The sequence below is a fragment of the Haemorhous mexicanus genome, chromosome Z (assembly GCF_027477595.1).
Source record: "Haemorhous mexicanus isolate bHaeMex1 chromosome Z, bHaeMex1.pri, whole genome shotgun sequence".
Taxonomy (NCBI): Eukaryota; Metazoa; Chordata; class Aves; order Passeriformes; family Fringillidae; genus Haemorhous; species Haemorhous mexicanus.
Genome location: NC_082381.1, coordinates 44,981,460 through 45,007,076, shown reverse-complemented (window position 1 = coordinate 45,007,076; position 25,617 = coordinate 44,981,460). Strand labels below are relative to the sequence as shown.

The 25,617-nt window shown below is 40.8% G+C and overlaps 1 protein-coding gene across 10 annotated transcripts in view; it reads left to right on the top strand.

Moving 5' to 3' along the window:
- The window catches only part of NRG1 (neuregulin 1), a 176,555-nt gene that overhangs the window by 45,360 nt on the left and 105,578 nt on the right, over positions 1 to 25,617 (top strand). For 5 of the 10 annotated variants that reach the window (XM_059837058.1, XM_059837053.1, XM_059837052.1 and 2 more), the window contains 2 exons: positions 414 to 464; positions 3,359 to 3,409. The exons of 3 other annotated variants lie outside the window; for them this stretch is intronic. In XM_059837058.1, the coding sequence (XP_059693041.1) occupies positions 414 to 464; positions 3,359 to 3,409 (102 nt within the window). Of the gene's footprint in view, positions 1 to 413; positions 465 to 3,358; positions 3,410 to 25,617 lie in introns of those variants that run through there. 2 more of the 10 variants (XM_059837054.1, XM_059837061.1) reach the window with 1 other exon arrangement.

Sequence of the window (25,617 nt, the reverse complement as noted above, 5' to 3'; positions counted from 1 at the left end):
CAATCCAAGTGACATGAACAGAGACACATCTTTGCAAAATTTAACTGCCTAGAAGCATAAGGAGTGAATACTCACACTGACGTCTTCCAGAAACAGAGCCATCTGGATGATTCTCCTGTTGCCACTGATCAGTTATTTCCAGAGGAAAATGAGAGATTGAACAACTGGCTGCTTTCAGGAGCAGTCTTTTTTCTTCAGTTTTGCTAATTGGCACCATCATTTTTTTGTTTTTTTCCTGAAAAGAAACTTCTGCAAGTTGATACCTGATTGAAGCCTCTGCCCACTGGAGCAAAATTTAAGCTTTCTTCTTTGAACACCTTTTCTTCTTTACCTTGTCCATTCTGGAGCTGAATGCTGCTTGAGGATCATCTGACACCATATTATAACTTCTTGTTGCCTCTTGTGTTTTCCAGAGAGTACCAGCAAGATACCAGTATCAACAGAAGTGACAAAAACTTCTTCACGTAAGTTGAATTAACAAGTCTTTCTGTCTCTTGCTTTTCATTTCTTCTTGAAATTGCTTCTACAGCTCTGAAACAGCTCCTTCTTAACAGAGAACAATTTATCTACATCCAGCAGCTCCATTTCTGCATGTCACCTTGCATACTTGAGCTACTTGAGGGACCAAGAAATGAATGAAGAAGGGTTGAGCATACTTTTTACTATCCTGGGACTGTGTTGAGGAAGCAAATTTGGCCTACAGTTGTCAGGCCACAGCAGCCCAACTGAAGAAATATTTGTGTTGTTAGGAACTATGTTAAAAAAGCTCTTACCTCCTTCTCCTATAAATCCTAGCAGCTGCTTGTGAGTTTGCTGAATGTATAGGCATATTGATGTGCCTTCAGGAAAGTCTGTTGCCTAGACTGCTCTGTTCCTCAGGACTCTACATACAGTTCCTGACAGCTCTGCAGGGTCTGTCAGTGTAGACAGGTAACTCACTGTCAGTAATTTCACCACTTTTGAAGCTGCTTGGCATGCTAGGAGCCTTCTCCAGGTGGTTTCCTTTCAGGCTGATGGAATTTGCTTTCAGCATCCTTCCTGCAGTTACGGATTGCATACTTCCAGAGTTGCAATACTGCTGGAATTGACCCCAGTGAGAAGCTGCTTTCATTATTTAACTGTTAAGAGTTACTTTATATATGGCCACAGTACAAGCACTTGCCTCTACTGATGGCTTTGGCTGAGACAACTGTAGATATACGTGTGTAAGCCAGGCAACCCAAGGATTTACCAGATGCACATACCCTCCTTGGCAAAGAGGCTGGGGTCCTGCTAGCTTTTTTGGGAAAGCTATGTCTGGCAGGGACAGGTTTTAGTGTGAAATGACAGTGTTTGTAGGCTAGATCAAGGAAAACAGTGTGATTGCCAGATTTTGCATTTAGCATGCCTGCAGCCTTTTCTTTGATGCATCTGTGTGTGTGGCGACCTACTTCTGAAATCTTGGCATTGCTGCCTGACAGAAGAGACGTTGGCTGTGCCCATATTCTTTCATGTTCTCAGTGGGGCCTGTCACTGGTGCTTCACTGGGGATATATGAGACCACATAGCTAATAGCAAGTGTCCTGTAACCATTGGAACCATTTTTGTTCAAAGAAGGTGACACGCTGGTCACTGACTCCGCTGGGCTTGCCTTGCCTTCTCCCTTGTGCAGCAAGAATGTAGTCCCTGCACTTTGCTGCCTCCTTTCCCATGGATTACAGTTCTTGTTCTTGAGCAGTCTCTTTCCCTGCTTATGTCTCTTCAAGTGCCTGCTGTTACAGTACTGTCCTTCTCTTTACTGCTATTGTGCTGCTGGAGAGGAGGAAGCTGGGATGTTCAAAAAGCTGGCTGCATTCCTGATGAATCTCTGCACTGGCAGATCTCATGCCAAGCAACACATCACGGTATTGTCCCCAGAACAGCAAAAAGCAGTATGTTTAGTGGCTGCTTGTGGAGGTCTCCACATGGAGCTCTGAGGAGGTCTTTCATATGTGGCTGGAGCAGAGACCAGCTTAGTCCCAAACCCAGCCAGGTGCTGTTTTTCCTACTGTTCTATCCCCACTCTGGGTCCAGACCATGTCTTTCTCTAACACTTCACGAGTTTCCTGGTGACCAGTAGTGCCTGGGATTTTGGGCCCTGCTGATTTTTTTCCAGGACTTTCAAATGAAAATAATTAATTAGTGTGTTGCTTCTTTACTTTAAGAGAGACTATTGTGAAATGCTGGTGTTCAAATCACCAGGATCTAGGATTCGTGAAGTACTGCTACAGTTACTTTGTGATGATAGGAGGACTTAGCGAGCAGTCTTAAAGAGTGGATTTTTTTCTGCCTAAAACCAGGCTTTGTTAGGCAACAGAATCATCTTTTCTGTGTGACATGAAATGTTAAATGTATCACTACAGAGCATGCAGTATGCCTGACCTGCTCCTGCTCCTTAGAGTTCACAGACTGGTCGTTAGCCACCTCTACTTCACACCAGCACATCACATTGCCACCTTTGGTGAAGTATTCTCTCTTCATATTATTCCTTTCTGCTGATAATACCTCTCAAGCCTTCTCTTGAATTCTTTATTCATGCATGACACCATATATGATTTGCTAGGTAGTGAAAGCCCATGAAGCCACCCCAACACATGGCTCTTAATTGCTGTGCAATTCAGGTTCCTATAGCTGAGACCTAGCTTCAGGCTACCTGCTTCTTCTCTGAACTTATCTGAGTGCTTCCTTTGTGTGATTTGTGTTGAGGTCCATTTCCTTTCACTGTCCTACAAGATTATTTACCATTCTTTTTCTGTTCTTGTAACCACTTTGGGGCTGGTGCCATGTCCCATTTTGGTGTGGAGTGTGTTCTGCTTTCCCTTTCATCTACAGCTCTCTGCAGAGTGGTAATACTCATGGACTCTCCTATTTTTCAAGCCACAGAAGTCCTAAACTGTAGTTTTGATAGACTGAAATTCCTTACTGTTCAATAGGAGTTATGTGAGGAGAAGAAGATAAGAAGCCAGTGCTTCCTGGGTCATTATGTGGAGCTTCAAGACCTTCTGCTTTCCACTTTCCTCTGACGCTGTCAGAAACAGCTGAAAATTTTACTCTGTCTTTGCCAGTTTTCTCACGGCCTTTCCTCCCAGGACTATGGAGCATTTTTGCTGTAATTGATTATTTACAGTGCGCCTAGGACATGCTGAACCAACTTTGAAGTTCTTTGCTTTCTCAAGCTATCTCATTTTTTTTCTCTGCTCTGCTGGGTTTCTGACTACTGAGGAAAAAACCCAAAAATTGAAGAAATCTCTGCTGGGGGAAGATGTTCAGGCTCCTCCAGTATAGTGCTGTAGCTGTGGCTGTATTCTTACAACTTTATTGTTACTTCTGTGTGTTGCAGAACCCATGCTTAGGATACAAGTTTCAACAGAAGGAACAAACACTTCCTCCTGTAAGTATATGCAAGTTGCTTAAATTATTGCTGGCAAGACCCTCAAGTATATTTCTCCTTTCCTAGCTCAGGAAAAAATATGCATTAAGAGATCAGGAATGAATGAGTGGGATTTCTGAACTACTGGTGCAACTGTTATTTGTTACATATTATTAGAACTCTCAGAGACATGCTTTTTGTGTATTGAGGCTCAAACACCTTCCTTCAGAAAGGTCAAATGTAGGTTTGGGCAGGGCAAAGGAGGAGGAAACTACACCAGTGTTTCCTGCTTGGAATTCCCTTCCCTGCCCTCCCCACACAATGTATTGCTTCAAACACTGTCTCCTCTGCCTCCACAGCCCCCGGCCCTGGGGTAGCTGCAGCACCCTCAGGTCCAGCCATCCCCACCTGGGTGCATATCCCTTCATCTGCATGACAGCTGGTGCTTGTTAAGAGTTCTTTCACTCTTATTTCTGTGCCCCACTACCCTTGGGAAGAAGATGAGGAAGGTGACGATATCATTTTTTGTGTCTTCCCTCAGCTGGAACCGAGACCCAGATATGGTTCTTTCCTAGGAAAGAGAGATTATCGCTCTGTTTATCCCAGGAGCACACTGGAAACTGCAGGGGTACCAGGGGGGAAGTGACTCTTTCCTTCCTCTGAAGTGATGCTTCCCAGGGCTTATGGATTAGCCATAATCATATACAACTGAGAACCATTAGGAAGAGCCTTCCAGTTCTTTACTAGAACCAAATCTAGAAGGTAGATTTGGTTCTAGTAAAGAATCAAACACCATCTATCAGGCTGGTTTTGAGCAGTCTGGAAGACCACTTCACACAGTCAAAGCCAGTGGGGTTGTAGGAGGTGAGGTATTAATCTTGCCCTAAAGCAGTAAGTGTTGCCAGCCACTAATAATAGGATGGCAGGTGAGATAGACCAATGGTCTGATCCACTCTGACATCCCAGGGCTGCTATAAAATGTGCTTTATAGCAAACTATACATGAATGCCCTCAGCTCACATTTAATAACTACTCTAGCAGCACCAGGAGGAAAGATCAAAGCCGTATCTCTGGATTTTTCTAGATTTTCATCTCAGCTGATAATTTTTAAGTATGTGTTGAAAGAATTAGAGAAATTTGGTTGGTCATTTAAGAAGCTTTCTGCCAGCAAGGTGAGAAGAGTTGGATTTTGACCTCATTTCCCCTTGGTGACTAGCAGCAGAGTAGGCAGGAACACTTTCTGGAGCAATTGAAAACAGTTGGACCTCTCAGTTCTGTTCTCAGAACCAATAATGTGTACTGGAGTTAGAACCATTCAAGTCACTAAAGTAATGGAGGAGAGAGGGCAGTATTGGATATTGCTGCCTGTGCTGGGTAGGAGAAGCAGGCGGGAGTCAGCTTTTATTGCTAACAGATGTGAATGTCTACTCACACTACAGAGTGATGAGGGAGTTGACCATGTACTTATTTTAAAGTTCTTTAGGGATTTTCTTTTCTGAATTTTCGTGTGACATGTCCATTTCACACTTGTCCCTGTCAATCTCGTAGCAGCCACAGGAGATAAAATAAACTGTGTCCTTCCACTTCTCAGACAATAGCAGATGTTTAGACAACATGCCAGCACTGCCACTGTTCACCAGACACTGGGAAAGACCTGAAAACAGCAGAGTGATTCAGTCGGTTCTCTCCCCTAGGGCTTTCACAAGAGAACAGACATGTGTCATGCTTTGCTTCTTTTGGAGTTTCAGTGACAGGTATGCAGAGAGGAAGAAATTTAGAAAAAAATCCCACTTCTGTAAGACCCTCCACAACTGACATCCCAAACATGAAGATCCCTTTTATGTTCACATATTGCTACACTCCTCTAAATCAAGTCCACTTTGAGAGTGTGGACCTCCATTCTTAAGTAAAGGAGAAAGTCTTGACTCATTGTTTTGCCATCACATTCAGAAAGGTCGTGTATTAAAGCTGCCAGCAGGACAACACTGTCTATGGACAACATCAGTCTGGAAACCCATGCTCTGGGAGCTATACTGGATCAAAAGCTGGGCATTTATAGCAGTTGGAAATGAGGAAATTGCACAGAGACAGAGTCCATGGGAATATGTGTCAAATAGAAGCATTTGCTTAGCTGCACCTTGCAGCATTACCCCCATACTTGTTTGTGTTACTTAATAAGGGCTTCTCCCTGAAATGTCTGTGGAGACACTTCCCCCAGCAAAGAGCAAAGGGCCAGGACATGCCATGTGATCTGCATGTTTCAGATGTGATTGTCTTATCCAGGGACTCTCAGTTTAGATTTGTCTGTTTGGGCAAGATGGTGAGCTGGCATCATCCTTCCATCACTTGGAACATACTCTCTGCAGAATGCTTCCTCCTGTCCTCTATCTAGCAGGTTGATGTGATGCCCAGCTGGAGGCAAGAATATGAATAAAGAACAGGTAGGAGACTGATCCCACCTTGCCTGTGGCTTCTTTTTTTTTCAGAGGAATACAGGATGGGTTTGTTTAGCTTTTTCCTGGAAAGAAAGACTCATTGCTGGTCATCTGTCCTATAGATGACTTTAAACTTGTTTTCCTACAGACTTTCTTGTTGGCCTCTAAAACCTGCACAGAAATTTTAAAAAGAAACATTAATTGGGTAAGAAGTGTGCCAGTTTGGATAGCTCATCTTTCCTCTCTAGAGTTATTAACTTACAAGCTCCAGGCCTGGCACAGCAAGGCATTTTGCTAACACTTCATCTTCTTGTCATGCAGTAAGAGATTCCAATATGTATATTTAATTATGACCAGATACAGCACATAGAAAGGAAGTTTGCAAAGACTTTTTGCCTTTCACCTTTTTTTTAGTACAATACTGATAAAAATGGTCAATGCTGAGCAATAAAACTTTCTACGGCATGTTGCTAGGGTCACTGGTTTACTGAATATTTTGAATAGGAACATATTCGCATATACAAAGCAAGCAGCAAATAAAATAATAAATCATCTGTGTTCTAAAATCTTAAAAAGCAAGTTAAGTTTTTGCTAAGTTCTGCTTTCCTTCTTCTCCTAAAGTGAGCCCAATTCTTCTCCCTATACCTGACAGAAGTCCACTTTTAAAAACCATGAATTTTCTAAAACTCTTACAAACATTATCCAGGGCTTCTGGAAGGCAGAGTGCTTGGGCCCCAAATGATACAGTTTTTAGGTGGCTTTTTCTTCTGCCTTAGGAATACCCAAACCTGAAACGACCTTCTGATTTTTTTGGTATTTCAAGCAATTTTTTAAAGGGTAATCTTGATTTGTATCAAGTCCATTTAAGTTGTCGTGCTGTCTGATTTTTGGAAGTTTGTTTTGATTTCTTTATTTTTTAATGGTGCTCATGCACCTACCTACCAACAGGAGTGCACTTTTCTTTGATGTGTGGCAAAAACTTACGGAATCAAGGAAACAGAGATGGAAAGCCTTTCCTGCTTACTTAGGTCCATGTGAATTGCAGTTCCTTTAAGATACAGCATTACTTGATGACTAGGTATCTTGCAGTTTAGTGAAAAAGAGTATATCTATTATTTTCTGCATTAATTCAATTTACTTAATTTTGTTTGGTTTCATTTTATTCGGAGTTTGACAGATTTTAATTTATAGTATTCCCTCTACAATGGAGAGACAAAGACAATAGTATGATTGACAGTGCTGCCACACAGTGTAAGGATCAGAAAAAATTAGGGGATAATGCTTAACCATTGTACACATGTTCAGCTTCTTTAAAACAAAGCTTCTTTGTACACATGTTCAGCTTCTTTTTCTCTAAAAACTTTTGCTGTTTTGTCATAAAATTTATATACAGTGGTAGTACCTCAGAAACTTCTAAAATGCAGCTGTTTTGGGGTGAAAAAACAGAATTTTTTTTATGAGATAGTAAGTAACTGTGTACAGTCAGTTGAGGCAGGATGGGAAGAGGAGAATACTGTAACCAATTTATAAAGCTGAAGGAATTCAGATGTGGAAGGCAATTACTTAGGTTGCAGTTATGCTATCAGCAGGACTCCCAACTCCTGCTCTTGTAAAAAATTAGTCTGACGTCTTCAGCTATCAGAATTCAATTCATCTGAGCCGTAGTTTTAAAGGCTACTTCTCCAGGAAAGCCATACACTTCATGCTGTGGTGGGACAGTGGGTCAAAGGAAAACACAATACCACCTTGTGCATTTTGCTGTATCATTTCAGTGGATTTTTTTCTTTTAACAATGGTCTCTGGAGAGAATACTTTGCTTTGTTCTAAGGACATGATGAGTGACTAAGGGAAGGGTCAGATAACTAGTTCTTGTTTAATGTAAAATGAGTTTAAACCTCTTAGTGAAATCCTAATGAAAGAGCAGTGGTGACGAGATGTCAGTCCTTTGTTATAACCTACCACAGTGTACAGGATGTTCCAGTTTCATTCTTCATAGTGGGCACCAATGACAGTGGACAATGCCGTGGTAACTTCAGTACTTTTATGATTTCATCTGGCATGACAAACCCTGCTTCCCATACTTATATTTCACAGATAAGGCAAACTCATGGAAACGGGTAAAATCTCCCAGAGACACAGCTTTCAATCTTTTGTAGACTCCCATCTAAAGATGGTGTGACAATAAATGCCTTCTCCCAAACCACTTAATCTCACAGGGGTTTCTGTAGTTGCATTCTTGGTCCCTCAGTCTTGCTCTGAAGGAGAGCTTGTGTTGTCATTCACCTGGTGAGTGCAATAGTTTATGTCTGTTTATTTCAAGATGTGCTTTCCCAAGGTCATGAAATACGCCATAAAAAGAGTTATCAAATATGTGGCAGTCCACTCTGGTGGAATGCAAGTGACAGATTTCTGTTGTCCATAGTATTTCTCAAGGAATTTCTCAAGCCCACGTCACATTGCCTTCCACATGTTGAGGATCCTCTCTTCTCCAAATTCCTAACTCCAGAAACTCCTCCCATTTTTCAGCAAAAGAATTTTTAAAGATTGTATGTGTCCTTAGTGATGGAGTGGGGGAGCCCCTCACACCGAGGTAGCTGTCCAAAAATCACATTGTCAGTGGATGCCTTAGCTGGAGAATGTGGGCTTCATCCCTAGCTTTCCCCAGGAACCCTCAGTATGTCTGGACTTTTCTGAGATCCTGCAAATCATATGGTAATATTTCTTCAACAGTCTATTAGTAAGGCCTCGTTTCTCTCAAGGTTTTTCCCACAAAGTCAAATCATGGCAAATTCTTTCCTAAGAGGGCATTACTTTGTGTCTTTCTGACTTCTTCATACTTTGCTGAAATGACACATGCTATTGGCCCAGCTGAGAGCAAAATAAGCATCTTCCTGATCTGCCAGCAAAGCCTGTGCTATAGTGGAGGACACGAGCTTGTAGCGCTCGTATGTCGGTGTTTTGATTGCAGTTGCTTGGTCACTGTGCCTTCCGAGGAAGTCCCAGGCACTGTCACTGTGACAAAAATGGGCACTCAAGGACTCCTGCTCCTCCTGGCTATACTCTTTCTGGGTAGCAACTGTGAACTTACTCTGTGGTACTGGATCAGCCTTCTCAAAATCTTCCCTCGTCTGGGACATCAGGGTGGTTCTTACTGAGAACTAAAGGTACACAACAGGCAGTCATGCCAGTAGGACAGGGATCTGTGAACAAAATGGAATCTCTAACCTTGACAGAAACATGCATCTCTTTCATGTCATTATCCATGCTGTAATCAGGACTGTCAGTGTTCTGTAGGAGGGCATGAGGGAAACAAAGAGCTCAGAACAAGTATGAACAATGGAAACTCTCAACCAACAAAAATTATAAGCATGTGCATGGGTACAGAATAATATTTGTGTTTTAATACAATAAGGAGTTCCCAACTTACCCCTATAGTCCAGATATGCTGTTAATCTCCTTATCTTCCATCTATTGCCCCTAAAGAGTTTACCCTGAGGCACTCTCCTGTGTTAACCCCAGGGGAAACTGGCAATGCAAGTTACTTTGTGCTGTTCAGGAGACCCTTCTGACCTCAGAAAAACATGATGACAGTCTACTGTCTTGTTTTTTGGAGGTGGAGTTTCTCTTGTGTCAGTTTTAGAGGGAAAGGTCCAACAGGGATAAATATCCCAAAGGGAATTTAAGTTACCAAATTTGAGTTATGCTATCAAACCTGAAGGCTTACTCAGCTCCCTTCGACAGGGAGGCACACAGAGCAGGCTTTCTTAGATGATGTGTTTTGGGCTTTCTAGTCCACATTCTTCCAGGAGGGATCTTAGGCTGCCTCAGCTGTAAACAGACACCCTGTGGCATAGCAGGACCCTGGTCCATGAAGGGTTGTTTCAAGTCCATGGACTGGCAGTGAAGGTCTGTCATGAAGTAGAAACACAGATTTAATGAAATACAAGGGAGTCAAGAACCTGGATCCATTGCTTTGTTTTCACAATGAGCTTCAAATCTGGGTAGTTCTGGTCAACCACAGAGGCAGATGGTGATGTCTAGGGAGAGGGAACAAAGAAAAACACAGTGGTAGATAAAAGATGAAGAGAAAAGTAAGCTGTTACTTTTCAGAATAACTTGTCAAGTATATGGCTCTGAATGTTTCCATTTACTTAAAAAACCCCCTTGATAAATCATTATTTACTTCTTAAAACATGTAGGCTGCATCACAGAAATGGTATTTCAAAAGCTATAGGCAGAATATTGAACACATAAATGTGAACTTTCCATAGATGCATGGCTTTGAAAAGCCATCACTGCGTCCCCTCATTAGCTTCTCCACAAACACAGTGGCACTCTATGGCTGAGACTCAATTTAGACTACAGCAGTTTCTATCAGGTAAATTAAAAGCAATAGTCTTCTTTCACATTCCTATCTAGCAGTACTGTAATAGTGCAGTGGGAGCCAAGCTAAACCCTCGGGAAGAAATTATTATCCTATCCTTCATGTCCACATCTCTTCTAAATTGCCTTTTGGTAACCTCTTCTAATTGGATGCAAAATGGGAAAGTTGTATCTCCTGTGACTTTCATTATCAAAATGTTCCCGGAGGTTCTTAATGGTTTCTGCTGTTCTTGACATTCTCCCCCTGTACAGAAAGGAGAAGGAATCACTGTAGTCATTGCAGCTATTAAAGAGCAGCCTTTTACAGGGTGATCTTCCTTCTAGGTTTGCTTCTTCTAAATATTTAGCAGTATCCAGCTAGTCAGTAACTTTGAGTTGCATCCACTGTAGCTGGCAAGTATCACAAAACACCCACTCTGTTTTTTGAAAAGAAAGCTGTGCCCTAGAGCAATTATCCTTTGACTCTTGTCTGATGGATATCAGTATCTTCTTTCAGTGACTATGTATGTATATAAAGGCTCTTGCATTTCCTCATAAGATTTTGTTTTCCTGGCTGCCTACTCTTCATTCTAGTAATTTCATCTTCATTATGGATATACAGAGCTCATAGGCCTTACTGGTAGTTTATATTAATCACAGTATAGTATCCAGCTGTCTGAGATCCTTTGGTAAATAAAGTAATTCCAAGTTTATCCTTCTACAGGGATCTGCTTTTTGGAAAAGAGGAAACTTTTTCTTAGCCTTTCAGTTTCCAAAGTTTATTAATTCTGTTGAAAGCTAAAATAGCATAGAGCATTTCTAATTTATGATGATCATAAAGGCTAAACCTAGGGTGCTATGTGGAGTGAGGCTGAGGAGCGAGATGGAGTGCTGGAGGAGTATTTGCCCATTTCATCATTAACATGCTTTCTTGTGTCATTTCGGGCCATGCCAGCTACTGATTTTCAAGACGCCTAAGCACAATAAGAAGGATTGAGTGCCCTGAGACCTTTACCAGGAGGCAGCATGGGTACCATCCTGCCAGCCCAGCTCCCTTCCCTCTGAGCGGTTCTCCCATATCATCCCAACAGATATTGCAACCCCCAAAGACTCATACATGTCTTTAACTATGCCAGAGGGAATTAATCATAAAGTTATAGTAATGCCACAAAAACATCACTTGGATGGGCTGAGAGTCACTCTTTCCACAATTTAGACACTGACAACTGGAAGAAGACACATGTAAACGATTTTTAATGAAGGGCAGAGCCACAGTGAAGTGGTATGTGATGTAGATGTAGCCTAGCCATGCTCGCCCTTTGACTGAGAGCATGATCTGTCTCCTTTCCTGCTGAACAGTGTTGGAACATCTGAGCAGTCAGGCTACCTATCCCACCCCAGCCTTCCCAATGACCACGTATTTGTGGGGCAAAAAGCAACTTGCATTACACCCCAGCCCTCCCAACTTTAGCAACCATGGTCACTGCTCTAGGACAGAGATGTGAGATAACACCTACTGGACTGCAATCCAAGCCAACAGAGGAGACAACTGTTTACCCAACCCTGAGCATTTGGCTCTATTGCTTGTCCATTTGGCTCTTTTGTTTGTCCATTTGTTTCTGTTCTGTTTATTCAACACAGAAAAGCTCCTTGCTCCAGATGTTCAGAATGTTCAGAGTTGATGTGGAATAGGGAAGGATTTGACTGGACACAGCTCTGCAGCCTGAAGTTTTTCCAATACCATGTGCCATTGAGATTATCTAAAAGTTTACCATTTATACATGAGGTAGTAATAGCCCTTCAGAATTTAAAACAGTGATTATTTTTCTGAGGTTTATAAAGTGGAATCTGAACTCTGTTACTGATATCTTTCTGGTAATATTCACAATGATCCAAAATATGACTCTTAATAACACAGTCAAGTGTCTGACAGGTATTTAGATGAGCTTTCCGAAATGTCAACATAGTTGATGAGGAGTATTACTGGAATGGTTGGTTTCTAAAAGAAAAAGATAAACCATACTCCAGGGAAGAAATATTAGGGTGTTTTTTGATAATATCTATTTTGAAGGCAGATACCCAGCTGTGAAAGCCACAGCTACCTGCTTTGTATAAACCTACTTATTGTATCTACTGATGCCAGTTGTGGCACAAACTGTCAGTGGCAGAAAGCTTTTTCTACCTTTTTCAAATTAAAAGTGAGCTAACCACATGTGATGCTTTTATTTGTTTGAAATGTCTATGGTTTTATATATAGTAACTGAGAAAGTTCTTTCAGTTGTAGCTAAAATTCGGTTGTAAGCTTTCAAACACTGACGTCCAGTGCCACGGGGCATTAGTTCAACAGTTTAGTTATTGTTCTGAGAGAACAGTAGCTTTAAATGTCTGGTGCTTTCGCCTGATTAAATGCCACCCCCCCGCCGCCTTTTTCCATTCTAAGAAAGTCCAAAACTTGCACTGATTGTTTTGCATTCCTAAATATTTTATTTTTTTTAAAACAATACAGATATGGAGTGAGTCCACAGGGCACATGGTGAAATTGGATTGGATCTTGCTCTGTACTTTTTATCCTGTTAGTATGACTTTTATTATTTTATTATTTCCCTGGAATGGCTCTTTTCTTCCATTTCCCACTGGGGAAATACTTGGCTTAGCAAGGTTATGCATAGTTCTTGAATATTTTAATAATCTACACAAAACCCATTAGCTGACACAGTGACAACTAATACTTGACAGACAGTAAGATAACAGTTGTCTCAGAGACTGTGAGAGGCCAGAAGAATCTTAAACATTAATCTTGCAGGAAGGATGAAGAGTTGCCTTGAGCAGTGATGCAGCTCATTCAAATGCATGTCGATCTGTCTTGAAGAACTGGTGCTTCAGATCCCTGGTGTAATGAGCTCTGAATCAGATGCTGTTCTTGGCTACTAGGCAAGCTGCATCTGCAGAGTACATCCTTGTAACTCGTTTAAATATTTCTCACTTTGTAGGGAGCAGGTTAAGACAGATCCAAGGAAGGAATGCTGTGAACATATTCAGATTCTGTATCTTTTTTGGTGGACTAGTAGTCATGCCAGTGGAGCTGTGATCACTGAGAGTGGCAGATCAATCCCAAGTATCATGGGAGGTAACACAAGTCTGAAATCCTCTCCATGTGTGATCAGCCAGTGCATTTGGTCTGTGCACTGGTGAAATTTCTTCCTGGCAAGAAGAAATTAGACATGGGTTAGGGACTGTTTACTTTAACCAATTGCATGTTTTTGCCAGATGGAGAGAATTCTCTGTGTCTTACCCACAATGTCTCCATCCTGCATCAAATCTGTAAGTGACCTCTCATGTTGGCAGCGACACCATCACTGAATTACTCTTCCAAGGTCAAGAGCTAAATGCCAGCACCCTATTAATTCTTCCAGCCAAATAGACACCTGGAGAGCTAATGTACTGTTGTACTTACTGCTTGAGTTATATGTAGAAAATATGCAGTAAAACTCTAGATAATTGGATGTGGATTACATTTGCAATTACATGTTCACTGGATAATATGCATACATCAGAGACCTAATACTCATCCCATCAAGAAAGCACAATTATAGGCAGACTGAGCAAATGGAGCTTTTCAATTTAAATATGCAAATGAATTTCATACACACATGGACACTATTAGCAGATGGTCAGTAAGGAAGGCTGTGTACAGAGGAGGGAGTCTTTCCTTTTAATTTGATAAGAATCTGTTCCTGTGGATGTTGTTTCATCCTGAAAATATATATACAGATAATATAAAATATTATCTGTAAATATCTTGTAAAATATGAGATTGCCATTCACAACAACCCGAGAGCATCATGTATAAAGTTGTGGATGAAGAATTTTCTCTGTGTGGAGATAAAGAAAGTCAGAAAGAGAGAGTCAAATATTTTTATTGTCATCAAATTTTCAGAACACAATGTGGCGCAAGTAACTCTAGTATAAATACATTAGCCAGAGCTGATGATTCACACAGGATTGCTGAAAATGTTGAGATTTCTTAAGGAATAAAAGAATTATTTAAAAATACTTATAAGAAGAAATGGGCATCAACTGACTCTGAAATGGGAAGAAAGCAGAGAACTGGTTATCACTTCTTTGATCTTCTGCTCTAGATTTTATCTGCTGTATGCTAGGATTGAAGGGGTGGTGGATCATAGGAAAAGATAGTATAAGCAGAAAGGAGGGGAAAGCGTGGTAGTATGAGCTGGCATTTCTGCTTAGCCTCTGTCTCAATTGCATCACTGACTTCCTAAGACACTGCCATATTCTTGGCATCTCCCCTTTTATTATCTCAAGAAATTGTCAGTGTGACAAAGTACATTACAGCATTTGTGAGAAACACTGACTAATAAGGTTCCTCTGCGTTTTTAAGGAGCTTTGCATGCTTTTCTGATCTTTGAGGACTCCTCAGTCCTAGTCAGGATCATGTCTTGACCTTCAGTAGCTCTGCTGAAAATAGTTGTTTCAAATAATTTTGAGCACTGTCTTTGAACACATTGTCAACTTTGAAATATCTTGAACAAAGGCCCCAGCTGTCAGCCAGTCAGACTGATCACATGTGAAGCAATCATGGTGCTCTACCTCCTCTACCCGGCCACAGAAAGAAAGGGTAGCTGACCTGTTCTGGAAGGCAGCGTTTGATGCTGGGCAGAATTTCTGACACAACCCCATGCTCACAGATGGTGGGGAAGCAGGACAGCCAGAAACATGCATAAGAAAGCAGGCTGGCCAGCCCCAGTGCCCACCAAACTCTGTGTTCTTGTCTCAGGCACAGGTAGCAGCTGGTGCCTCAAGGACTCGGGGAAAGACACAACGAAAAGATGATGCCTTTGCTAAATGAGTTTTCTCCCACACTGTGACCAGGAGAGGGAACTCAACCTTTCTGACTCCTATTTTTCTCTGGTTAGGTTTATGAGGAGTCTTGTCTCTTCTGTAATCTTGTTTATATTACTTTCTGTAACCTTGTTTGGCCTCTCCAATTTATATGTCAGTACTTCACTGATTACTGTCCACTGTCTGTGAGCAAGGCCAGAAAGGGAGAGACAGGTGCAAAAACAGTCCTCATGGAAAACTGTTGGCTTGTTTCATTACCTAGAAAATGTCATCCTTGCCCTCCTGCGCTTAACTATTGCATATATGCTACAGCATGAGATTTACTAGCCTGGGCATAAGAAGCATTTGGTTTTGTTAGTGCAGGAATGTTCCTATTTTCCATGCAGCTATCAAATATTCTCCCAGAATTTCCCTAAGAACTCTATTTCAATGGGGCCTAAGCAAATAAGTGCTTCTTGATGACAGACAATTTTTCTTTTCTATATCCACCTGGAAAAAAAGAAATGTCTCCATTCCCCATACAGGAAAATCTGATTGCAGAGGACTGTAAAATCACCTGACTGGCTGCTGCAGAGGCATAATTTGGCCTGCTCCTCACAGTCCACAAAAGTTCTTCTCTTAGCTCAAGAGACGGAAGGGTATACTCTGCCTGTCTGAAGGCACTCCCTTCACTACCCTGGTGATGTCATATCATAAACTGGGAAGCCTTGGGGGGTTTCATTTTGCACTTCACTTTGTGAAGTGCTGAGAAATATCCTGATGTCAGTCTTTTCAAGGCTTCAGACTGATCTTGACACTGGCCACAGCTTGACCTGATTATGGTTAATTGTCCCAGAGCAGATACAATTAATATGTATCACCCACAATTAATATGTAGGTGAATATACAAGGAAAACAATGTCTTCAGCAGGGCATTAGCACAAGGCTTCTGTCACTGACACTCACCTTTGCCCTGTCATTTCACCCACTGTGATTAGAAATTCATCAAATATGTCTGGAGAATTTGCATGCTTAGCCTGCTTTGGAAAGAGAGGATTGTCTAGCTGTGGAAGGAGATTATGCAGCAATTTCCTCCTCAGCACTGCAAGACAATGAATCTGACTCTTCATTATAGAGGAAGGATGAGTAAGAATGGTTGCATTTCCTGTGCAGCAAGAGCAACATGAGCCGTGCTCCAGATTCCTTTGGGAATTTCCATGATCATGCCAATTTCAGACACAATGCATAATGTTACTGTAAGAAAATGTAGATATTTAAATAGGAATGTTTGTGGGGAAGGGGAAGGGGAAAGGGGTTGATCCACTAAACAGTGTGTTTGATCTCAGCTAGAAAGACAGCTCTACAAAAGAAGACAGGCTCAAAATTAGTTACTTGAGTTTTATAACTCATGCATTTATTACTGACAGCAGCAAAGTAGTTTTCAGATGGCCCTAGCTTTTATTAAATATTCTCACATTCTCTCACCACTTACGAAAATATTTCCCTCCACTTACAAAAATATTTTGCTGTGTTTTCAACATGTGAAAGGCTGTAAAGAAGTCTTGCAGTTACTTGTATATTTGATAAATAAATGGAGAGAGGTCCCACAAAGCATCTGCCTCTTTCTCCTGCATTTTCACACTCACGCTCAGGGTAAACACAATTGGTGCTGCTGGTCAGGCATCAAACAGTCTTTCTTTCCCAGTCTTTAGCAGATATGCAATCCTGCTTAGATTTTTTTCTAACTAGAGGGAAGTTGTACATCTGCAAATGCAAAAACATATCACAGGGACAACAGTCGCAATGACATATTCTTCTTCTCAAAAAAGACTATCTAGCAATTGGATGTTAACAAGACACTGGTCAGAAGAAAAAATTCCTGAGAGGCCTTAAGCACATGTCTTAGGACTAGTATGAATGTAGGCTGGGAATCCCAGACCAGCAGTTGGCTCCTGAGGGACCAGCCCATGAATTCTGAAATGCATGTGCGGAAATCCCAATGGATGCCCAGGAAGACTTTCGATGGCTCAAAACTAAAATTATTTCTTGGGAGTATTAGTCCAAACAATTGCCAATGGTTGTTCCATGATCAGGTGCTGAGTAGGAAGCCAGGCAGACAGCCAGCACACTGAAGATGACTAAGATGGAGCATGGGAAGTGGTCTTCATGTCTGTCCATCTCCTAGATCCTGCCTTTGAGGAGCTTCCTTGAAGTTGTAAGGAAGGAAAAAAAAAAAAAAAAAAAGAAAAAAAAAGCATTAAACTATGATCATATAAATGCACCTACTGTTTTTCTGTGAGAGTGTTCACCATGTGTCTTCTCTGTTCATTAAGTCTTCAAAAAAAGCTTCAGCGACATTCACATCTCTGATGTAAAAAATGTATCATTATTTCCTGCAGAGTTGGAGGCTTCCTTCAGCAAGAGGAATGTGGAAGTTCTTCCTAAAACAGTCTGTTGTGCCAGTGTTAAAAGTGTGATTTCAGGAGAGAAAGAAGACTCCCAAGGGAGAGAAAAGGGTAGCCATGACAGGTTATTTTAAAATACAACCAAAAGCTCCTATTAACACGTTGGGTGAAGTCTATGATCGCAGAAGGATCTGAGCAGGATCCTGGTTCATCCAGGAACCTCTAGGGTAAGGAATGGAGGAGAGACACATACAGTTGCAGGTGTAAGAAAGCAAATGAAAATGCCCAAGGCCACATGGTTGGATCTGCCTGTTTACCAAGTTAGGTTCATTTTAAGTGTCTGAGTACAATTTTTTTTTCTTTTTTTTTTTTTTTTTTGACTGGCTTCCTTTTTTTTTCCTCCCTCATAAAGGAAATGCAGTGACTGCACATGCCTAATTAAAAGATTGCTTGTTTGGCTGGTGGCCATAGAAGGATAATTCCTCTTATTGCTCAGTAAATCAAGTTACTGTCATTTTAAACACTCTAGCTGAATTTCTGATGAGCACATGAAAGAGTTAATTCTACCACTGTCATGGTACAACAGCATTAAAATAAGAGAAAAATTTAGGAGCATAAATTTGGAACCGAAGCAAAATCCTTATAAAATTGTGCCATTCTGTAAAAGTCTTACTTGCAAAATATACAGGTAGAACTGTGGACTAGTCAAGTGCATATAAAATCCAAGCAGGGAGGCAGTCTCTTGGATTTGTCGGTATTTCAAATGAATTTTAAAAAAATCAAATAAACTTCTTAAAATGTTAAATATTTTTTCATTTCAGCTAACACAAGGTTTCTTATGTACAATAATAATCAGGCTATCATGGACTGGATGGGCATGTTGATTTAATTTGAAGTGGTGGAGCTCCTTCTCTGGAAGGTTTTTTTGTTGCTTTTGCAATTGAAAGCCTTTCTTTCCTAATAGGATTAGCCAAAATAATTACCAAAGGATTTTTCTGTCATCTGTGTGCTGTTCCCCACAGTGGTATTAAAAAGCCTGTCTTCAGTACTGAAATAGTCAATGGCCATGGGTAGCTGAAAAGGTCTTAGTTAACTGTTGCCACTCAAACCACAGAAAGTCATCTACAAAGGCAAGGCTGCAGTGTTTTTTACCCTGATCTCCATTATGCCCAACTGTTCCCATTGTGGGAAGAATAAACATTTGGCCTGAAGCCACTAGGGAGGTTCTGTCAGATGGCAGGGTGAAGTGAGGGACTACAGCCCAAATGGTAGGTGTCATGATAATCCTTTGCAGAGCTTGTTCAGTAACACGCAAGGGATCTGGGATAACAAAGCTTTAACATTGCCTGTGTGCCAAATTTCATGCTAGCTAGCCCTTTGGTTCTGAATGCAGACCAGAGGCCTCCCCTCTGACCTATTGGGCAGGGAGTCTACTTGAGCTTTTTGGCGGATCCCTTAAATCTGTGAGATGCATCAGCAGTCTGTGGGAGAAGATTCTGACTCTTCAGCTTTAGGACAGCTCCTTGCTGCTTTTTATCATTTTTACATTTTAGGCACTTTATCAAGAGCAGTTACAAATTTTGTACAAAGAAAGGAACCCCTTGAGGAGGGGAAAAAGGAATTGTGACTCAGGTTGAAACTGCACAAAGGCATCCTGCTGGGGAAGCAGGTCTGAATTAGTGTCTGTGACTTTAATTCATGGATCTAATCTGTAACTTTATTGCTTGTTCAAGTCACATGGTATGTTTCTGCTGTTCTAAGCCTTCATTTCAGGAGTTCTGGCTCTGTATCCGTGTTCTGTGCACCATAATATGTTGTACAGAGCAACAGAAAATGAAATCTGAAAGGCATATCTTCAGCATTAATGTACAGATACCAGTTTGACAGATAGATGTCTGTAATCATAGGTCCCTGTGTGGTGTGCCAGGAAATGAGCACTTCTGGCCTGACCTGTCCAATGTTCCTTGAAATCACAGGACATACATGCATACTTTTTCCAGGTCACTGTGAACACTATTGTTTTGGTAGGAGAAAGGCATCATAAAGGTCTTTATTTGGGGTGCTTCATCTCATGGGGTACAATCTGTACCTGTTTCCTCTCTGCCCAATCTCTGTAGACTTCCAGCTCATGTTATTGCTTTTGAACATAATCCCATTCATGGATCAAAGAAAACACACATCCTTATTGTCGCAACTTAATTTTTCCTGGAACAATTCTTACAGGTTGTCCTTTGTTGTCCATCTCAATGGTAGATTCAGATACATCATGCCTTCCAACTTCTGTGCTTTTCCAAATAGCTGGTATTATTTAGCCTCTTCAGTTGGAACTCTTGGAAACTGTCTCATTATCTAATGCACGGGCAAGCTGACTGTTGCCAGTAGCTACAACTTACCTCTACACTGGTAAGCAGTAAACCTGAACTTTCTGTCTGCTGCAGCCACATTAATAATGCATAATGTTTCCTGTAATTACATACATGCACAGAGATTACTTTTTTTTGTTAGAGGAGGAAAGAAGATGGGGAGGTGGGGGTGAAAGGTGGTGGAAACAGATACACGTAATTATTAATGCTGATGAGACCCAGCTGCATAGGTTTTTAATTAGCCCATGTCTAACCTAATAGTCACTATTGGGATAATACTAGCACTTCTTTAGCAGGCTAGTTTAGAAAGGGAAGTGTATTGTCTGCTCACACCTGCACTGTGTAGTGTTACTAGCACATACTCAGCAGTGCAGGCCAAAACAGTATAATTCTTTTCAGTTCACTTGAATTTTATTCATATTGTATTCTTGAAGGCAGTCTCAAGGAGCGAACTCTATGCAGCTGCACAAGGCTGCTTTCCTGATGAAACCATGAACTGATGCCTGATGAAGGAAAGGAATGCAATATACCAAATTTCACATATCTTTCAATTGTTAGTAACAAGAGATTGTTACTAACATTCAGAAAATAATTTCAAAGTCATCAGTGAAGCAGGAGCATGATCTCTACTCTTCAGAGCAAAAGGAGTTCAAAATAAAAGACCCCCTGTTGTTTCATTCCTTAACTAAGCTGAAGGTTTCTGGAAAAAGTAGAATTGTTTTGCCCATGAATGGGCATCAGCCTGGTCCATCCTTGGGAGCTTGATCCTTGTCCTGTGAAGCTGGTGCCTTTAGAATGGAATCTATTTTGGTCACATCCTTGTTTTCTCCTCTAGCATGTGCAAAGCTGTTAGAATGTCCTTTGTTGGAAACCTGAAGGAAGGACAAAGGATTTAGTGGGAAATTAGAAACACTGAGAGGTTTTTCTGTCCTTTGGCAGCCTTTAATTTAAATGGAGTTAAGCAACAGTTAAGCAATATGCAGAGTTTAAGCAAGAGTAAAGCATCTCTCAAATGAAAACATGTATTGGATCCTCACTATTTCCACAGCTGAGTAGGATGAAATCTTTCTCACACTGGCAAGATATTTGACCCCATCTTTGCAGAAGCAAATTTCTGAAGGAAAGGGAGAGTTTTATAACGTCTGGCTTCAGAGTGTGGCCCTGGTCAGAAAAGGATTTAGGGACTCTATTTAATTTAATTTATGTGCATACAGGCCAAAGACACAAAATGCCTTTTTATTTTTCTTGTAGCCCTGTAGGCTTCCCTTCTCCACTTTGCAGCCACTATTCTCCACAGGCATAGCATACCTACAATGCAATAGTGTACATGAGGACAGCTCAATTTTATTTGACTTTCTCTCTGGGTGCTAATATGGATGAGCTTGGCTGGGAACTCAGAATACAGGATGACCTTAGCCCTGCCTCTCTGGACCACCTTTTCAAATAATCTTTCAGAGTAAATGCATTTATTCCTTAGACACCCTCAAGAAGATGGAAAAAGACAGGCTGTCCTCTCCATTCTGTTTTTGAAGTCTCACTGCCGCTCTGTAGCCTCTGCAGTGAAACACAGGCACACATAATGCACCCCCAGTGGACATAACCAGCAGTGTGAATGCAGGAAATGCTGCAGGAATAATGAATCCTTCAAATGAAATTATAGTTATAAACTCATTCTGATACATATGTATACGTGTATCAGCTCTGTCTCTGCCTTTGATGCTTCATTCTAGGTTGTTCAATGTCCTGCAGAAGGGGATGTTTCCAAAGCTGCATTACAGGACTTGTATCCCCCAGTAGCCCATATTGCCCAGTGCTGCTGTATGTCCATGTGTTAAATACAAACAAGTTGTAATAAATCTGCTTTACCCTGGTGTAGGGGTCTACTCAGTGTCTGGAGCAGCACAGAGTCTGCTCTGTAGCTTTGAACTGCATCAGGCTAATGAACATTTCTTTAATGTTTCAGAGTTTCCTCTTCGCCACTTTACTCTCTTGCTCTTGACAGGACTCAGCCTGATGTACAAATATTGAAGTCCTGTTTGTGAGAAAAGTTAACTACCTTAAATCAATTGATTTCTGGAAGATAAGAGTTTTGCTTTTCTGCTAGACTGTACAGAGCACAAAAAAAAGAGCCTGGGTGCAGAAGTGATAAAGATGTGACATGTTAGGCTTTTCATTTAAAACTTAGCTATGTAATAAAAGCATATTTGATTAGACTACTCAAAACTCATTGCTAAACAAAAAATATCCTTTGTCATACTTACTTGAATTCTTCTTAATTTGTGAAACTGACAGTTTTTCAGCCAATTCCAATGGAGTGATTCATGCCTTCCATGGCCTTTTAAATGCACTAAGAAAGAATTTTAAATATTAAATGGTACTAGGTACTAAGATTCTGAGACATGGTGAGAGCTACTGCTTCTGTTAATGCTAAATTTTTGCACTAAAAAATATCTTGTTGATTATCTGTTTCAAACAGTGGACATACCAATTCTGCTAGCTTGTGCATAATCAGGTAACATATAAACATGACCAGAACTGAATCTAACAAGTGTAATTGAATCCATATCTCAATTTAGGATAAGGTGGATTCATTTCATTATTTAGATTTATTTGTAGAATGTAGCTAAACAAACCAGCTCTTGAGGTGAAATCATAATATTTTCTGCAAGAATTCTGAAATTTGGAGATTCCTGAAGTATAACTTTACTCTTAGATGTACTTCAAAAGTCCAAGCCACAAATATGTTAATGTCCTATCATTAATACATGTTTATTTAATGATACAGAAATTCTTCCATGTAGTAGGCTGGCTTCAAACCTTTGACTTCTTTTTGCTTTTCTAATAGCAAAACTATTGAATGCATATATAGTAAAGAGTTCTCTATTAAAAACTCCATGAGCGGTTAGAGTATTAAAAAGTGAAATAAAGTATGGTGCCTTAAGATCTAAATAGCAGCTGTTGAGAATACGTACAGGTACAAAAATAATTCTATTTATACAAACAAAACAATAACTACAAAAAAAAAAAAAAAAGGTGCAGTAAGTACAGCAAAGATATTTCAGAGTGATGTGTATCCTGTTGGGATCTTCTCCATGCCTCTGCCTAAATCAAGCCCAGATTCAGGAAATGCTTTGGGTCATGGTTTCGATATGCAAAGTCTTTTGTGAGAAGAGAAGATCAAGACTTCAGGCCTCTGGAGCATGGTCCTATTCTCTTTCTTCCAGCCTAGGAGATATATAGATATATAGGTATTTACAGGACCAGCATGAGGATTAGGGCTGAACAATGTTAGTGCATTAGTGGAAGTGACAGAACAGAAGGAGCAAAAAGAAAGGAGAGGCAAGGAAAAGGATGATATTGCCACCCAAACTGTTTATCATGAAACCACTGCACTACGTTCCAAAAATGCCTTCTCAGTTCCTGATTAGGCTCTGATTCAAAAAAGCACTTAGATATATGATGTGGCCCATCTCTAATCAGGAAGGAATTTCACCACTTGTTTAACTAGATGCACGTTTAAGTATTTTATTAACTGTGTGTCAATGAGGAAGGGATAATCCCTTGATTCAGGGTTTTCAGGACCTTGAATCAAATTATCATTGTCCAGTGACTCTGCCAGCAGTCGGAGCACTGTGAATACAAGGGCTGTCAGCCTTTGTATCCTCAGTGCTCCCCAGTCCAACCCAGAATCCTGCATAGCTGAGCCTGTGCAAAATAGCAGTATTGCAACTGTCCTATGAATACCATGAGGAATTTTTTTCTGTCTGAATAAAGCAGTTCAAAACCAGGAGTGCAGTACTAGGGTAGGTGGGAGTGAATGATCAAGCCTGAGCCCTGTGATTTCACTGCTGCTCCAGCTCACTGCCACAGTGTGAAAATAAATAATCACAACGGCCCCAGCAGGTTTGCTGGAGATGCCAGTGACAGAGTGAAAGGGGGGTCAGACTTGGGAGAAAAAAACAATCCCCAAACAAACAAATTTAAAAAACATCTGAATTGCACATGGACTTTCTCTGTCTGCATCTGCCCTCAGGCAAAAGAGCCTAGCAGAGTGCATTACTTGTCTTTGCACCTTTTAAATGTTCCTTTACCACATGGTCAAGATAGTTTCCATTAGCCTGAACAGTGGTGGGGTCCATCCCCGTTTTGTAACTTAGCAGAGGCTGAGGAAGTGAATCAGTGTCACTGATGAAAAACCCTGACATTCATGGTTTCATGTCTTATTTCCGTGTCTGGTGTAGTGCCACTAGCTCTGCTTTAGAATAGGATGAAAGAAACTCGGTGTCTTACATTTCACTTGAAGATGAAAAGACTCAGAACACCTTTTTGGTTCTCCTGAAATAACAGCCCATTTTATGGCAGTTTTCAGTTTCAATTACTGGCTGTAGCTATTTAAAGTATATACTTTTCTTAGAACAGCCATTGTTGTTGTGTTGTTTTTTTTCAAATCAATGTCTCTGCAAGACACAACTATTGGACTTACAGCGTGTAAATGCTTGGTGTAAATGTGTATGTGTGATGCCAATACAGAAAATACTGCTACAGAGGCAACATGAGCTCTCCCAAACATTTTCAGAATCACTGCTGTTTGTTTGCATACTGTTCTTCAGACATTTCCAAGTAACATACTAGCATGAGGACCTGCTTCTGACACACCAGCATCGAATATAGTTGGTTTGGCTTGAGGGTACAAAGAGGGGTAGAACAGCTTCTTCATGTCTCCATCTTTTGTGTTGTCTGAAAGGAGGGGGTCTTCCCACAGCAATCCTTTATACCAACCAAATTAAGAACACTAATTATTCTGCTGACATTAACATATTTAGCCTCATGTCTGTACCTGAATATATATTTATATATATTTCCTGCCTTTTCTTAGAGGCTCGATGTTTCATCTCCTCACTCACATATGGCTGCAAATGAGCAGAGGGTTTAAAACCAATAAAGGGAAGAAGGTGATGGAAATGGGCAGAAGCATAAAAGCAGCACTATCATCTCTGTTATATTTGCTTTACAACAGGTGAAAAATAAGATGTCTGTGTGCAAGTGGCAGTTTGTCCCCTTTTAACATTTGTGGTTCAGTGACAGGACCAGTATAGAGGCAAAATGAAGTTTTCTCCTCATGCCATTTGAGCTGAAAGATGAGGTTCCTAGTAAGGGCTTTTGGAAGGACTCAAAGAATGCTGGCATCAGTCCAAGGGAAATGGATTATGGAAGAGAGCTTGGTGAAACACTGAAAGGATGAATAAATGAATAATTTTCTACCACGTGTGATGGCCCACTCTTCCCACACTATGACTGCTGGCAGTGATGTCGCTCAGTGGGCCTGATCACTTGCTTTAGGTCACTCCTCCATCTTTATATAGTGCACTTATTTAATTTGAAGAAAGTGCAATCAATAAAAAGCGATCCTTTTATCTTCCTCATCAATCTCTTCTTAATGAACATGCACTTTTTTTTTCTTCTTGGATTGTTAGTTACAGTGCTTTTAATTTCTCAGTGTATGGTAGAAAAAGGGGTGCAATCAAACACATGATGGAGCAGTTGGTGCTGCATGTTGCTTGTTGCTTCTTACTGAAGAATGGGCATGCTCTTAAAGGAAACTAGTCTGGGGAAGGGGGTACATATCACTTGTCCTATATTGATGTATGGTCCTCTGAGTATTCTTTCTTAAGCCATTATACAGCAGAGCCATGAATAACCACTTGTGAAGAGGTATTTTAATTTCCTAATGTCCCAGCAGTTGCAAGACAGTAGATAATTCTTAGGGAATCTTTTTGTGGACTATTAAGACTGTATTTGAAGGAGATAGATATTTGAAATCCAAT